At 51.9% G+C, this 16,393-nt stretch overlaps 1 protein-coding gene across 2 annotated transcripts in view; it reads right to left on the reverse strand.

The window, feature by feature from the left end:
* Positions 1 to 16,393, reverse strand: part of SLCO3A1 (solute carrier organic anion transporter family member 3A1) — a 155,530-nt gene that overhangs the window by 22,079 nt on the left and 117,058 nt on the right. For both annotated transcript variants that reach the window (XM_070400307.1, XM_070400306.1), the window contains exons 7-9: positions 15,105 to 15,243; positions 10,536 to 10,708; positions 9,291 to 9,355 (exon numbers count right to left, since the gene is read on the reverse strand). In XM_070400307.1, coding sequence (XP_070256408.1) covers positions 9,291 to 9,355; positions 10,536 to 10,708; positions 15,105 to 15,243 — 377 coding nt within the window. The remainder of the gene's footprint in view (positions 1 to 9,290; positions 9,356 to 10,535; positions 10,709 to 15,104; positions 15,244 to 16,393) is intronic.

Here is a 16,393-nt window from a genome sequence, read left to right on the forward strand (position 1 = left end):
ACACTCTAGTGTAGTGTAGTGTAGTGTAGTGTAGTGTAGTGTAGTCTGCCTGCTCCATCCTGGGCTCTGGGAAGAGGCCTACCACCTACCTCACACTCTAGTGTAGTCTAGTGTAGTGTAGTGTAGTGTAGTGTAGTGTAGTGTAGTCTGCCTGCTCCATCCTGGGCTCTGGGAAGAGGCCTACCACCTACCTCACACTCTAGTGTAGTCTAGTGTAGTGTAGTGTAGTGTAGTGTAGTGTAGTGTAGTGTAGTGTAGTCTGCCTGCTCCATCCTGGGCTCTGGGAAGAGGCCTACCACCTACCTCACACGCTAGTGTAGTGTAGTGTAGTGTAGTGTAGTGTAGTCTGCCTGCTCCATCCTGGGCTCTGGGAAGAGGCCTACCACCTACCTCACACTCTAGTGTAGTCTAGTGTAGTCTAGTGTAGTCTAGTGTAGTGTAGTGTAGTGTAGTGTAGTCTGTCTGTCACCATCCTGGGCTCTTGGAAGAGGCCTACCACCTACCTCACACTCTAGTGTAGTCTGCCTGCTCCATCCTGGGCTCTGGGAAGACGCCTACCACCTACCTCACACTCTAGTGTAGTGTAGTCTAGTGTAGTGTAGTGTAGTGTAGTGTAGTGTATTGTAGTCTGTCTGTCTCCATCCTGGGCTCTGGGAAGATGCCTACCACCTACCTCACACTCTAGTGTAGTCTAGTCTAGTGTAGTGTAGTGTAGTCTGCCTGCTCCATCCTCGGCTCTGGGAAGAGGCCTACCACCTACCTCACACTCTAGTGTAGTCTAGTGTAGTGTAGTGTAGTGTAGTCTGCCTGCTCCTTCCTGGGCTCTGGGAAGAGGCCTACCACCTACCTCACACTCTAGTGTAGTCTGCCTGCTCCATTCTGGGCTCTTGGAAGACGCCTACCACCTATCACACACTCTAGTGTAGTCTAGTGTAGTGTAGTGTAGTGTAGTGTAGTCTGCCTGCTCCATCCTGGGCTCTGGGAAGAGGCCTACCACCTACCTCACACTCTAGTGTAGTGTAGTGTAGTGTAGTCTGCCTGCTCCATCCTGGGCTCTGGGAAGAGGCCTACCACCTACCTCACACTCTAGTGTAGTCTAGTGTAGTGTAGTGTAGTGTAGTGTAGTGTAGTGTAGTGTAGTCTAGTGTAGTGTAGTGTAGTCTGCCTGCTCCTTCCTGGGCTCTGGGAAGAGGCCTACCACCTACCTCACACTCTAGTGTAGTCTAGTGTAGTGTAGTGTAGTGTAGTGTAATGTCTGCCTGCTCCATCCTGGGCTCTGGGAAGAGGCCTACCACCTACCTCACACTCTAGTGTAGTCTAGTGTAGTGTAGTGTAGTGTAGTGTATTGTAGTCTGTCTGTCTCCATCCTGGGCTCTGGGAAGATGCCTACCACCTACCTCACACTCTAGTGTAGTCTAGTGTAGTGTAGTGTAGTGTAGTGTAGTGTAGTCTGCCTGCTCCATCCTCGGCTCTGGGAAGAGGCCAACCACCTACCTCACACGCTAGTGTAGTGTAGTGTAGTGTAGTGTAGTCTGCCTGCTCCATCCTGGGCTCTGGGAAGAGGCCTACCACCTACCTCACACTCTAGTGTAGTCTAGTGTAGTGTAGTGTAGTGTAGTGTAATGTCTGCCTGCTCCATCCTGGGCTCTGGGATGAGGCCTATCACCTACCTCACACTCTAGTGTAGTCTAGTGTAGTGTAGTGTAGTGTAGTGTAGTGTAGTCTGCCTGCTCCATCCTGGGCTCTGGGAAGAGGCCTACCACCTACCTCACACTCTCGTGTAGTCTAGTTTAGTGTAGTGTAGTGTAGTGTAGTGTAGTGTAGTCTGCCTGCTCCATCCTGGGCTCTGGTAAGAGGCCTACCACCTACCTCACACTCTCGTGTAGTCAAGTTTAGTGTAGTGTAGTGTAGTGTAGTGTAGTGTAGTGTAGTCTGCCTGCTCCATCCTGGGCTCTGGGAAGAGGCCTATCACCTACCTCACACTCTAGTGTAGTCTAGTCCAGTCTAGTGTAGTGTAGTGTAGTCTGCCTGCTCCATCCTCGGCTCTGGGAAGAGGCCAACCACCTACCTCACACGCTAGTGTAGTCTAGTGTAGTGTAGTGTAGTGTAGTCTGCCTGCTCCATCCTGGGCTCTGGGAAGAGGCCTACCACCTACCTCACACTCTAGTGTAGTGTAGTGTACTGTAGTGTAGTGTAGTCTGCCTGCTCCATCCTGGGCTCTGGGAAGAGGCCTATCACCTACCTCACACTCTAGTGTAGTCTAGTCCAGTCTAGTGTAGTGTAGTGTAGTGTAGTGTAGTCTAGTGTAGTGTAGTCTGCCTGCTCCATCCTGGGCTCTGGAAACAGGCCTACCACCTACCTCACACTCTAGTGTAGTGTAGTGTAGTGTAGTGTAGTGTAGTGTAGTGTAGTGTAGTGTAGTCTGCCTGCTCCATCCTGGGCTCTGGGAAGAGGCCTACCACCTACCTCACACTCTAGTGTAGTCTAGTGTAGTGTAGTGTAGTGTAGTGTAGTGTAGTGTAGTCTGCCTGCTCCATCCTGGGCTCTGGGAAGAGGCCTACCACCTACCTCACACGCTAGTGTAGTGTAGTGTAGTGTAGTGTAGTGTAGTGTAGTGTAGTCTGCCTGCTCCATCCTGGGCTCTGGGAAGAGGCCTACCACCTACCTCACACTCTAGTGTAGTCTAGTGTAGTCTAGTGTAGTGTAGTGTAGTGTAGTCTGTCTGTCACCATCCTGGGCTCTTGGAAGAGGCCTACCACCTACCTCACACTCTAGTGTAGTCTGCCTGCTCCATCCTGGGCTCTGGGAAGACGCCTACCACCTACCTCACACTCTAGTGTAGTGTAGTCTAGTGTAGTGTAGTGTAGTGTAGTGTAGTGTATTGTAGTCTGTCTGTCTCCATCCTGGGCTCTGGGAAGATGCCTACCACCTACCTCACACTCTAGTGTAGTCTAGTCTAGTGTAGTGTAGTGTAGTGTAGTCTGCCTGCTCCATCCTCGGCTCTGGGAAGAGGCCTACCACCTACCTCACACTCTAGTGTAGTCTAGTCTAGTGTAGTGTAGTGTAGTGTAGTCTGCCTGCTCCTTCCTGGGCTCTGGGAAGAGGCCTACCACCTACCTCACACTCTAGTGTAGTCTGCCTGCTCCATTCTGGGCTCTTGGAAGACGCCTACCACCTATCACACACTCTAGTGTAGTCTAGTGTAGTGTAGTGTAGTGTAGTGTAGTCTGCCTGCTCCATCCTGGGCTCTGGGAAGAGGCCTACCACCTACCTCACACTCTAGTGTAGTCTAGTGTAGTGTAGTTTAGTGTAGTGTAATGTCTGCCTGCTCCATCCTGGGCTCTGTGAAGAGGCCTACCACCTACCTCACACTCTAGTGTAGTCTAGTGTAGTGTAGTGTAGTGTATTGTAGTCTGTCTGTCTCCATCCTGGGCTCTGCGAAGAGGCCTACCACCTACCTCACACTCTAGTGTAGTCTAGTCTAGTGTAGTGTAGTGTAGTGTAGTCTGTATGTCAACATCCTCGGCTCTGGGAAGAGGCGTACCACCTACCTCACACTCTAGTGTAGTCTGCATGCTCCATTCTGGGCTCTTGGAAGACGCCTATCACCTACCACACACTCTAGTGTAGTCTAGTGTAGTGTAGTGTAGTGTAGTGTAGTGTAGTGTAGTGTAGTCTGCCTGCTCCATCCTGGGCTCTGGGAAGAGGCCTACCACCTACCTCATACTCTAGTGTAGTGTAGTGTAGTGTAGTCTAGTGTAGTGTAGTGTAGTCTGCCTGCTCCATCCTGGGCTCTGGAAACAGGCCTACCACCTACCTCACACTCTAGTGTAGTCTAGTGTAGTGTAGTGTAGCGTAGTGTAGTGTAGTGTAGTCTGCCTGCTCCATCCTGGGCTCTGGGAAGAGGCCTACCATCTACCTTACACTTAAGTGTAGTGTAGTGTAGTCTGCCTGCTCCATCCTGGGCTCTGGTAAGAGGCCTACCACCTACCTCACACTCTAGGGTAGTCTAGTGTAGTGTAGTGTAGTGTAGTGTAGTGTAATGTCTGCCTGCTCCATCCTGGGCTCTGGGAAGAGGCCTACCACCTACCTCACACTCTAGTGTAGTCTAGTGTAGTGTAGTGTAGTGTAGTGTAATGTCTGCCTGCTCCATCCTGGGCTCTGGGAAGAGGCCTACCACCTACCTCACACTCTAGTGTAGTCTAGTGTAGTGTAGTGTACTGTAGTGTATTGTAGTCTGTCTGTCTCCATCCTGGGCTCTGGGAAGATGCCTACCACCTACCTCACACTCTAGTGTAGTCTAGTCTAGTGTAGTGTAGTGTAGTGTAGTGTAGTCTGCCTGCTCCATCCTCGGCTCTTGGAAGAGGCCAACCACCTACCTCACACGCTAGTGTAGTGTAGTGTAGTGTAGTGTAGTGTAGTCTGCCTGCTCCATCCTGGGCTCTGGGAAGAGGCCTACCACCTACCTCACACTCTAGTGTAGTCTAGTGTAGTGTAGTGTAGTGTAGTGTAATGTCTGCCTGCTCCATCCTGGGCTCTGGGATGAGGCCTATCACCTACCTCACACTCTAGTGTAGTCTAGTGTAGTGTAGTGTAGTGTAGTGTAGTGTAGTGTAGTCTGCCTGCTCCATCCTGGGCTCTGGGAAGAGGCCTACCACCTACCTCACACTCTAGTGTAGTCTAGTGTAGTGTAGTGTAGTGTAGTCTGCCTGCTCCATCCTCGGCTCTGGGAAGAGGCCAACCACCTACCTCACACGCTAGTGTAGTCTAGTGTAGTGTAGTGTAGTGTAGTGTAGTCTGCCTGCTCCATCCTGGGCTCTGGGAAGAGGCCTACCACCTACCTCACACTCTCGTGTAGTCTAGTTTAGTGTAGTGTAGTGTAGTGTAGTGTAGTGTAGTCTGCCTGCTCCATCCTGGGCTCTGGGAAGAGGCCTATCACCTACCTCACACTCTCGTGTAGTCAAGTTTAGTGTAGTGTAGTGTAGTGTAGTGTAGTGTAGTCTGCCTGCTCCATCCTGGGCTCTGGGAAGAGGCCTATCACCTACCTCACACTCTAGTGTAGTCTAGTCCAGTCTAGTGTAGTGTAGTGTAGTCTGCCTGCTCCATCCTCGGCTCTGGGAAGAGGCCTACCACCTACCTCACACTCTAGTGTAGTGTAGTGTAGTGTAGTGTAGTGTAGTCTGCCTGCTCCATCCTGGGCTCTGGGAAGAGGCCTATCACCTACCTCACACTCTAGTGTAGTCTAGTCCAGTCTAGTGTAGTGTAGTGTAGTCTCCCTGCTCCATCCTCGGCTCTGGGAAGAGGCCAACCACCTACCTCACACGCTAGTGTAGTCTAGTGTAGTGTAGTGTAGTGTAGTGTAGTCTGCCTGCTCCATCCTGGGCTCTGGGAAGAGGCCTACCACCTACCTCACACTCTAGTGTAGTGTAGTGTAGTGTAGTGTAGTCTAGTGTAGTGTAGTCTGCCTGCTCCATCCTGGGCTCTGGAAACAGGCCTACCACCTACCTCACACTCTAGTGTAGTGTAGTGTAGTGTAGTCTGCCTGCTCCATCCTGGGCTCTGGGAAGAGGCCTACCACCTACCTCACACTCTAGTGTAGTCTAGTGTAGTATAGTGTAGTGTAGTGTAGTGTAGTGTAGTCTGTCTGTCTCCATCCTGGGCTCTGGGAAGATGCCTACCACCTATCTCACACTCTAGTGTAGTCTAGTCTAGTGTAGTGTAGTGTAGTGTAGTGTAGTCTGCCTGCTCCATCCTCGGCTCTGGGAAGAGGCCTACCACCTACCTCACACTCTAGTGTAGTCTAGTGTAGTGTAGTGTAGTGTAGTGTAGTGTAGTCTGCCTGCTCCATCCTGGGCTCTGGGAAGAGGCCTACCACCTACCTCACACTCTAGTGTAGTCTAGTGTAGTCTAGTGTAGTCTAGTGTAGTGTAGTGTAGTGTAGTGTAGTGTAGTCTGCCTGCTCCATCCTGGGCTCTGGGAAGAGGCCTACCACCTACCTCACACTCTAGTGTAGTCTAGTGTAGTGTAGTGTAGTGTAGTGTAGTGTAGTGTAGTCTGCCTGCTCCATCCTGGGCTCTGGGAAGAGGCCTACCACCTACCTCACACTCTAGTGTAGTCTAGTGTAGTCTAGTGTAGTCTAGTGTAGTGTAGTGTAGTGTAGTGTAGTGTAGTGTAGTCTGTCTGTCTCCATCCTGGGCTCTGGGAAGAGGCCTACCACCTACCTCACACTCTAGTGTAGTCTAGTGTAGTGTAGTGTAGTGTAGTGTAGTGTATTGTAGTCTGTCTGTCTCCATCCTGGGCTCTGGGAAGATGCCTACCACCTACCTCACACTCTAGTGTAGTCTAGTCTAGTGTAGTGTAGTGTAGTGTAGTGTAGTGTAGTCTGCCTGCTCCATCCTCGGCTCTGGGAAGAGGCCTACCACCTACCTCACACTCTAGTGTAGTCTAGTGTAGTGTAGTGTAGTGTAGTGTAGTCTGCCTGCTCCTTCCTGGGCTCTGGGAAGAGGCCTACCACCTACCTCACACTCTAGTGTAGTCTAGTCTAGTGTAGTGTTGTGTAGTGTAGTGTAGTGTTGTCTGCCTGCTCCATCCTGGTATCAGGGAAGAGGCCTACCACCTCCTTCACACTCTAGTGTATTGTAGTGTAGTGTAGTGTAGTGTAGTCTGCCTGCTCCATCCTGGCTCTGGGAAGAGGCCTACCACCTTCCTCACACTCTAGTGTATTGTAGTGTAGTGTAGTGTAGTGTAGTCTGCCTGCTCCATCCTGGCTCTGGGAAGAGGGCTACCACCTACCTCACACTCTAGTCCAGTCCAGTCTAGTCCCTGTCTCATATTTACCCCAAGTCTCATGAAGTTTTCAGATTTATCTTCCCATTGTTCTTAGCCTAACTGTTTTTCCTTCTGTTTGGAGCCCTGTATCTGTTTAGCATTCAGGCACCTCTACATTCACCGCTGCTGGGTGACTGCTCCCTTCTCATGTCAGCCTCCACGACTCCGCCAAAGAGCAGGGCTCTTCTCACGTATGGGAATCTCCTCCCGGCAGCTTTCCACACCTCATGTGCTAAATAAATGTTGTGTTTTCCATGAACATGTGTATGGAATGTTTTAAGCACTTTCTGCATTAAGGGTCCCATCCCGGCTGGCCTACCTCTATGGTTGAGCATCAACCTATGAACCAATGGTTCATGGTTGGATTCCTGGTCAGGGCACTTTTCCAGGTTGTGATCTTGATCCCCAATGGGCGTGTGCAGGAGGCAGCCAATCAAGGATTCTCTCTCAACATTGTTGTTTGTACCTCTCCCTCTCCCTTCCTCTCTGAAATAAAAAATATATTTTAAAAAAGTAATGCTCCCCAACTTGCTACCAGATATTACACATTCACGTACCTCTCCGTCCACCCTACCTGGAGTGAATGTGGGTAGAAGGGCATCTGACTTGTACCTTGTACCTCAGTGAACAGTCACCATGGTTATTCCCCTGCCGGGGCTGTCCTCATAACAGCACAACGTCAGAAAGGCTGCGATGCTTTACTTTAAGTTCTTGCTGTACCCATTCTTACCTGGGCGCTGTCACACCTACAACACATCTCTTTTCCATGACTTAGAAATAAGACGATTAAAAATCTGTGGTACGTCTACTCAATGGAGTACTACGCTGCCATAAAAAGGAAGGAACTCCTACCATTTGCGACAGTAAGGATGGACCTGGAGAGCATTGTGCTGAGCGAAATCAGTCAGAGAAAGATAAATATCACATGATCTCACTCAGATGTGGGATATAATGATCAACATAAACTGATGAACAAGAACAGAGACAGAGAAGCATTGATCAGATGCTCAAACCTCAGAGGGAAGGTAGGGGAGGGCGGGGGTAAGGGGAAGAGATCAAACAAAAGACTTGTGTGCATGCATATAAGCCTAACTAATGGACACAGACACCAGGGGGTGAGGACATGAGCAGGGGGTTGGGGGGGGCTATGGGGAGATAAGGACACATATGTAATACCTTAATCAATAAAGAAAAAAAATAAGAATACACCTTATAAGTGTCCCCGTGTGCGCCAACATCGTGTATTACTGACAGTGTTGGGGAGATTCTAAGACCTTTCCCTGGGCACTAGTAAAGGGAAATGACCAGGGCAACTGATCAGAAAGGAAGTGAAGGGGCAGATGCTATGTATTTGCCATTCCCCCAGGATCTCACCTTCCTAATGAATCCAGGGTGGATGTTTTCCTCTTTGATATACCCATTACGTGGGAATTGGTCTTATCATGAAAGTAGTAACCACACATATTACAGACCTCTTCCCCAACCATATCCTGTAGCCTTTTTTTTTTTTTTCCTTTTACAAACACGCTGATAGATATTTCTAAAATTCATTCTTTGTGCTCATCTGTGGCTTATACTTTGAATAATGAATATTTATTCTGAAAACAGAGACCATGGTCATTTCCCTTTCCACCCCGATTTGCCAATAAGGTTGATGAAAGAAGACCACTGCCCTATTATTCAAGAAAGAAAAAGTTATCCTCTCTTGACCTTGGCCTTGACCAAGCTCCGTTCCTGAAGCATCAACCATGTGTTAGAGGGAGAGGGTGGGGCATGGCTGAGAGCTGGGGTCCCGGGTTGGTCTTTCTGGATTTGCCCCAGCAGGGCCCGGCCCAGGACCCTGAGAGAATCGTGGGCCAGTCCCACGGTTTTCCCATCGTAACGAGGGGGCCTAACCTTAACCCCCTCTATCCACACCTCACCCTGGAGTGGAGGCTCTATAGCGTGAAGGTCACATGGCCCATCCCAGAAACCTCAGGGGCATGAACCAAATCAGTTTGGAGAAATTTAAAGGATGCAGTTTCCATTTGCAAGGCACCGAGATATCTCTCTCTCTCTCTCTCTCTCTCTCTCTCTCTCTCTCTCTTCCCCTCCCCCTCCCCCAGCCAGCAGCCCAAGTGAAGCATGTCACAGGATGCTCAAGGGTTGCTCTAGGAAGGTGCCAAATGACACCATCACTTTCCCCCCTTTGGTGCCATCACTTCTTCCTCCTCATGCCCAGGAGAAATCAGAGTTGACGTGAATGAAAACTTTGCCACTTCCTGAGTTGAGGTCTAAACCCTGGGCAAAATGCGCATACTTCAAGTTTCTCTGATTCTTCTATAAGGTCTCTAAAGTTTCTATAATGAAACGTCATAGGACAAATAAGACAAATTCAAGCAACGGGACCATTTCACTGATATCCACTCACCTGGGCCGCAGCAACCGACTCATTACTGAGGGAATAAGGAGAGGATACGTACCCAGCAAGCGGAGCAGGAGGAAAAGAACTCCCAGCGCGTAAGACTTGAGTTCAGGGCTGACTGTCCTACGTGCGCAGCGACGAGGAGGCAAGAGAGAGATTATCGTCACTCCACGCAGTGGTTCTCAACCTTCCTAACGCCGCGACCCTTTCACACAGTTCCTCATGTTGTGGTGACCCCCAACCATAAAATTATTTTCGTTGCTACTTCATCACTGTCATTTTGCTACTGTTGTGAATCATAATATAAATATCTGATAGGCAGGATATATTTTCATTGTTACAAATTGAACATCATTAAAGCATAGTGATTAATCACAAAGACAGTATGTAATTATATATGTGTTTTCCGATGGTCTTAGGCGACCCCTGTGAAAGGGTCATTCGACCCCCAAAGGGGCCGGGACCCGCAGGTTGAGAACCGCTGCTCCACGGTAATTAACAGGCCCTGAGCCACGCCCTGGGCCCAGCAGCGCCCTTCCTGGGAAAGTTATCTGGGTTTTTCCCTCCACTTTCCCTGCCTCGAGTCTGGAAAATAATGGTAACTGCAGTGACAAGATACATTTTTAATAAGCAGGGCTCATCTTGTCATGGAGACAGAATGCAAATCGGGCCCCTTCAGGCTTCACTGGAAGGCACCTCGCCTTGGCCAGGACAGGGAAGCATCTCGGGGTGACAGGCCCCACGTACCCGGGAACGTCCCCTGGGAAGACGTTCGCCCTGGGGGTCAGGCCAGAACCACGACACAGGGTCACTCTCGGGCCCTTTGAGAAATCGACGGGACTAGCACGACTTGGCCCCGGGCGGCCCAGGGCGGTTAATCCAACTCTCTCGTTTCGTTACCTGCCCCCCCCCACTTTCCCCAGGAAAGCACCTCACAGTGTCACGCTTCCTTGTTGTGGACAGTCCCCACCTCTGGCTCGGTGCCCCCAGAACAGGCCCTGGAAAGATCTCTCACTTTCTGAACCTCAGAGTGCCATTCTCTGGGGAAACCGCCCTGTACCATTTCAGCGAGGAGCTCGCAGGCCCGCTCTGCGGAATGTGCGTGGCACACAACCCAAGCTCTTCACCTGGGACCGGCTCCCTGGGTCCTATTTTTGCACGTTCAATTGCGGGGACTGACTCTCTCCCGTGGGCCCTGCTTCTACACGTGGTGTGAGGCCAGTGGGACCGATTCCCAGCAGCCTCGGACCGGCGGGGAGGGGCCGTGAGGCGGGTCACAGGCCCGGGGGCCTTACCAGCTCACCTGATGAGGATGATGACTGAGGGCGTCTGGGCCATGGCCCCGATCATGCTGCAGACACACATCACGCACAGGAAGGTGAGGAAGGCCTCTTGGCAGCCGGGACTGGGGCACTTGCCGGGGACCACGGTGGCGTTCTCGGGCGGGCCGGTCAGGCACGCACAGCCCGTGAGATTCTGAAAGGAAGCAGCCAGCCCTTCTCAGTGGCACCACCAGCGCCTCCATCCCAAGCCATCCATCAGCTGGAGCCGCGCAGCCCCATTACGCCGTCCGCAGCCTCCCATTCATCAGGCCTGAGCAAACGCGTTCGCGTTTTAAGGAGGCTGCAGAACGCACGCAAAGAAAGGAATATTTATGGGGGGAGAGCTGAGCCCCGTCTCCTGTGTATTTCATTTCCCTGCTCAGGGATCCCTCTGTCGGCTGCGCTGTAGACAAACATGCCCCCTCCATACAATTAGAGAGGAGATTGCGCTTCCACAATATGATAAAACCTTGCCAATTAACACTGTAATTACCTGCCAATTTGTCCTCTCCCTCTCCTTCATGCAGTTATAATTATACCGCAGTGTATTAAAAGAAGTAAATCAGGCAACCTGCATCCTGCTGCTGGTCCGGTGCCCAGTGTGGCACTTGGAACAAAGCATGCGCCCTGTCAGGTGTGACGTGGCTGCCATTGTGGGGCCCAGAGAGGGGGGAGCTCAGGGAAGGCTCTCGAGGGGCCAGAAGGCAGAGAGATGCCGGGAGCTCAGGGCGGTGCTGGGGAGCAAGCTACAGCCCCGGAGCACCCTGATCAGCGTATGATCAGAGAGGAGGAGGAGGAACAGCCGCTGTCGCCCACGTGGCTTCCTGGATTCCATGTGCCCAGCCGCCCAGTCCCAGGCACCGCGCTCCCGCTGCAGGAATTCCTGATGGCAACGGGAGGGGCAGGGCTGGGAGAGGCAGTGCCTGGCGAGCAGCAAGCCAGTTAAGGCTGAGTAATAACAGTGCAGGGCCCTTTAAGGGATGCGGCATGAAAACAATCACAAGCAATGCACTGCTTTCCTTTCCAGGGCTGCTCAGCCTTCAGGGCACACGGGTGCGTCCTCCTGAGGGTCACCCCCACTTTAACCTCCTCTGCCCAGCCCCTCCCTCCTTGCCTCCTTCTTCCCCCTTCTTTTCTTTCCCCACAGAACATGCGACAGGCTTTGCTTATCCCACAAAGTTACCTGGAGGCTTGCAGGGATGTCCAAAGCCGCTATGCCCGCCTCCAACAGGGCCTCCCTTTATGACTATGCCCTGCACACGGGCTTATCCAGGGGCTGAGGTTGGGGGACACTGTTGGGCTGGATCCTCTGTCCTGAGCAATCTGCCCAGAGCCGGTGCCTTTGTGTGATTACAGCACCAGAACTTACCCCCCAGACAGATCTGCCTGGGTACGAAATGCCCTAAGTTTAACGAGAGTCACAACACTGCGAGAGCTAAAGTTCTGCAGCCATCGGAGTGCCCACCTACAGGGGTTGGTTACACAGCCTCTAACAGATTCGCAGTGGAATACTATACAGCTGTCAAAAAGGTACGCGAGTGTTCTCTACATACTGATATGAAAAGAACTCCAAGATAAGTCACTGACAACAAACCCCCACAAACAACAGGTACAGAATAAGACCCTAAACATTAAAACCCAGAAGGATAACCTGTAAGAAACCAGTAATAGTGTCACCCACTGGGCAGAGTGGGGGTTGAAAAGTGGGAGGCCGAGGTAGAAAGGAGGGTTTTCACGCCCTCCTTTCTATACTTCCTGATTTTTGAACCGTACGAATGTATCATTTCTTTAAAAGATTAGAAAGTCTAGAACTTTAGAAAATAAAGAAACCAACAGACGAAGAATAACACAGTCACTGAGAATCATATGCCTGTGCCACGACTCAGACATTCATTTCCATTGAGAAATGTTTCTCTTCACATCCAATGATGGGGATAAATAATTACAATAAAGCCGAGACCATACAAATAGAAGAATGACTCTCTGGGATGTTGGATTCGTTTCTGCTGCTGAAGGAGGCAAACGCGTGCTATTTTGACAGTGCACATTACAAACACAAAATACGCGTCAGCAGTGTCAAAAACACTGGCGAATAAAGTTGTTTTTGTGTGGGTTCCCTGCACATTCAGTACGGATGGATCAATTTCCATTAATCGTACAAATAAACTAATTTCTAGGTTGGAAGATTACTTTTCTAAAGGGACAGCGATGGGGGAGATGATGTTCTATGTGTTGAATCTGATGTGAGACGTGGGAAGTGGAGCCCGGCCGGTGTGGCTCAGTGGTTGAGCATGGACCTAGGAACCAGGGAGTCACTGGTTCGATTCCCGGTCAGAGCACATGCCCGGGTTGTGGGCTCCATCCCCAGTGGGGGGCGTGCAGGAGGCAGCCGATCGATGATTCTCTCTCATCATTGCTGTTTCTACCTCTCTCCCCCTTCCTCTCCAAAATCAATAAAAACATAAAACAAAAACAAAATTTGGGAAGTGGAGAGTCCCTCCCAACAGTCTGGAATACGGATTTGCTTTTCTTTCTGAAATGCAGTCAGCTGCGAGGAAGGACTGGCAAGCCCTCGTCCTGTATCTGGAAAGGGTTGCGGCCTCCCCTCCTCTGTGTGACCTGCTCCTCACGGAGGCGGCAAAGGGCCAATGAACGGCCTGGACGCTGTCCTGAATGACACCTGCTCCCCTGTGTTCTAGATGTTATGATTTCGGGACCAGAGAATGCTCTGGAGTGGAGATCCGCTGGTCTCAGGGCACAGCCTCCACTTAATTCTCCCAACAGGACAATACCCAACACCAATTTATGATACAACTCCTTGAATATTAATGACATTGGTGTCATGAGGAAGAATAGCTTGTGTTTTTTACTTTCACCCTCTCCGGGCTCCTTCCCTTTTTAAAAAATTCATTTCCACTCACATCAAGAAACTGCTTTATCATCTAATTTAAGAATCAGTTCTTCTCCCCCCCCCCCCCAATCCACGGTTATTTATTTTCTCTATAGAAAAAAATGTTAATAACGGGCTAGGAATCTAAATGCTAAAAGCAAGGGAAATACATCTTTGGAAATGAAAATAAACGATCCGTGTTTCCTACCGCAAAAAATGGCTGTTCCCCAAAGACACGGGATGAGGCAAGGACAGGAAGCAGGTAATTTCGACTCTCGGTGCCTTGAGGGCAGCACTCAGCCCTCTTCTTCTCTGGCCTCCCACCGGGGCGGCTCTGGGCCCCCAGGAAAGAGCAGGGTGGATGCCAGCAGGCCACTCCGTGCAATGAGACAGCTGCCTCCAGGACAGACAGGCACCAAGAACCCCAAAGACAAAGGAGGGGAGGGAGGGTTTCACACAGGGGGGGCGGTTGGAGTCGTCCCGCTGCAGGGGAAGCAGGGAAGCATGTGTTGTGTGGGACAGGCTGAGCCTCACAGACTGAGAGGAGGCGCGGCTGGGACAGACACATGCTGAGGACGCGGCTGGGGACAGACACACGCTGAGGACGCGGCTGGGGACAGACACACGCTGAGGACGCGGCTGGGGACAGACACACGCTGAGGACGCGGCTGGGGACAGACACACGCTGAGGACGCGGCTGGGGACAGACACACGCTGAGGACGCGGCTGGGGACAGACACACGCTGAGGACGCGGCTGGGGACAGACACACGCTGAGGACGCGGCTGGGGACAGACACACGCTGAGGACGCGGCTGGGGACAGACACACGCTGAGGACGCGGCTGGGGACAGACACATGCTGAGGACGCAAACCCAGGGCCGGCTGGCTCTTCCCTCCCAGCTCACAGAGCAGCCTTGGCAAGGGGCCTTTAGCCTCACAGAAATCATTCTGGCTGCAGCGTGGAGGACAGACCAGAAGGGGGCCACCCTGAGCTGGGAGACCAGTTAGGCAACCACAGCCCTGGTCCAAGCGAGAGATGAGGAAGGCCCCTAGCAGGGTGGGGGTGGCGTGGATGCGGAAGGGCAGGAGAGACCCTGTAGGTAGGATCCCCTGGAGCTGGTGACCAGTCACTTGGCATGGGAGGCAGCAGGCTCCTGCCAGCTGCGTAATTCCAGCCAAGAAGGAAAGAGCCACAAAAGGTACCGTGGGAGATGAAGACGCAGAAGGCCAAGGGCGCTGTATGGGGAAGAAGCTGAATTGACGCCACAGTCTCCGCTGTGGAAGAGGGCTCCCTGTCATGGCTTCCTAGCCTTCCCTTGCATACTCCTGTTGCTGGGGAGCTCATTACCGCAGAGTCGTCCTCCCCCACTGACCCTGGTGAGTGCCTCGAGCCACAGTCTTTTTCTCTGGCTCCACATGGGCAGCTTCCTCTGACTGTTTTCTTTCCTTTGCTCAGAGACGCTTTTGGGAAACCAATTGGATTTAGCAAGAAGGGCCCAGCAGTCCCCTCCTCCTACTGATGGAAAACCCTTCGCCGGAGCGGGGAGGGCTGAGAGAAGACCCAGTGTGGTTGCCCACGCCTGCCCCTGACCTTCGGGTTTAAGCTGCTGCAGCTGCCCACGTCCCCGCTCCCTCCCGCGCCCTGAGGAAACCACATACCGTGCTGTTGCAGCCAGCGAAGCAGGCAGACAGGTAGGTGACGCCGTCCGCCCCGCACACGGGAGTGAAGGAGTCGGTTTGGCATTCACAGTTTTTATTGCAGGGTGAGTAGGGGTCCAGGGCTGCGCCAGGCGCTGAGCTGAAAAGAAAGAAAACACGGAGCGGGTCAGAGAAAGGCCGCCTTCCCCAGGACCCCCAGGGATATCTCTCTGCTGGGATAAGTCACCCCCTTGCTTTTCCTCCTCTTAACCCGCTTGTCCTGCAACATGCGGCCCAGAGCCACCGCTGAGCGTCTGGGGGCTGCTCCCTGCACCATGGAGCCAGGCTGGCTGGCTGGTGGGAGCTCTGCTCAGGGCCGCCTCCTCCATGCTGCCTCTCCGGATTACCACAGCCTCCACTGGGCCAACAGCTCCACCCAGCACAGCTGACCACTAACATCTCCCCTCTTCAGTCCTTATCTCAGTTTGATTCCTCCCAGCAGACAGCAAGCCTCGTGGTGCCTAACAAACTACTATGACGAGGCTGCTTCAGTAATTACTGTCTGCCTGAGTGTGCTGATTTCCTGCGAAAAATAACACTGAGATATTTTAAATTTGCTTTTGTACCACTAAAGGCACAGTGACCTTGAGCAAGCAAATTGCAAAGAGGAAGGGGCAGAAGGGGTGTTTTTAGTGTGTAAGAGGGAAGGGTCTCTCCTTGAGCCCAGCTCCACTGCAGCTTCTGGCTTAACTGCAGAAGTGGGCCTGGTGGCCTGCCTGGAGGAGGCGGCCAGGGAGGAGAGGAACTGCAGGCCAGCTGTGCCACAGTCTCAGCTCCAGGCCGGCTTCTCAAGGCAGCCTGAGTCCCATGTAGAAAAGGGGAAGCTGTCAACACCGGCATCTAAGGGTAGTAACTAGACAGTAAGAAAAGTTCCTTCGCTTCGCCTCTCCCTTCTCTCCTTTTTATTCTCCCTCCCACACTTACCAATTCCTACCCTGCCAGAGCCTGTAATTACCATGTGAGCGTAATAATAGCTCCATTAGTCTAGGGAACTGTTGATGCCTATTCCATCTTTTACTTGAAGCTGAATATTACAATAAAATCATTTTTATTTCCTATCTTCACATTATTCCCACAGTCAAACATGAGAAGCCGTAATGTGAGTCCTCCGGGGAGTGATGTCTGACCGACTCCCCGGCGTCTGTCCGCTGCCCTGGGCGAGCCGTCGAGGGAGTGGTCTGCCTTCCCCGCCCAGGGGTCACCCGATTCTCTGACCTTGGGAGTCAGATGCAGAGGCGCCATCCACTCCT

Source organism: Myotis yumanensis, unplaced genomic scaffold (assembly GCF_028538775.1).
Source record: "Myotis yumanensis isolate MYYU_CA2020_CCGP unplaced genomic scaffold, mMyoYum1.0.hap1 SCAF_20, whole genome shotgun sequence".
NCBI lineage: Eukaryota > Metazoa > Chordata > Mammalia > Chiroptera > Vespertilionidae > Myotis > Myotis yumanensis.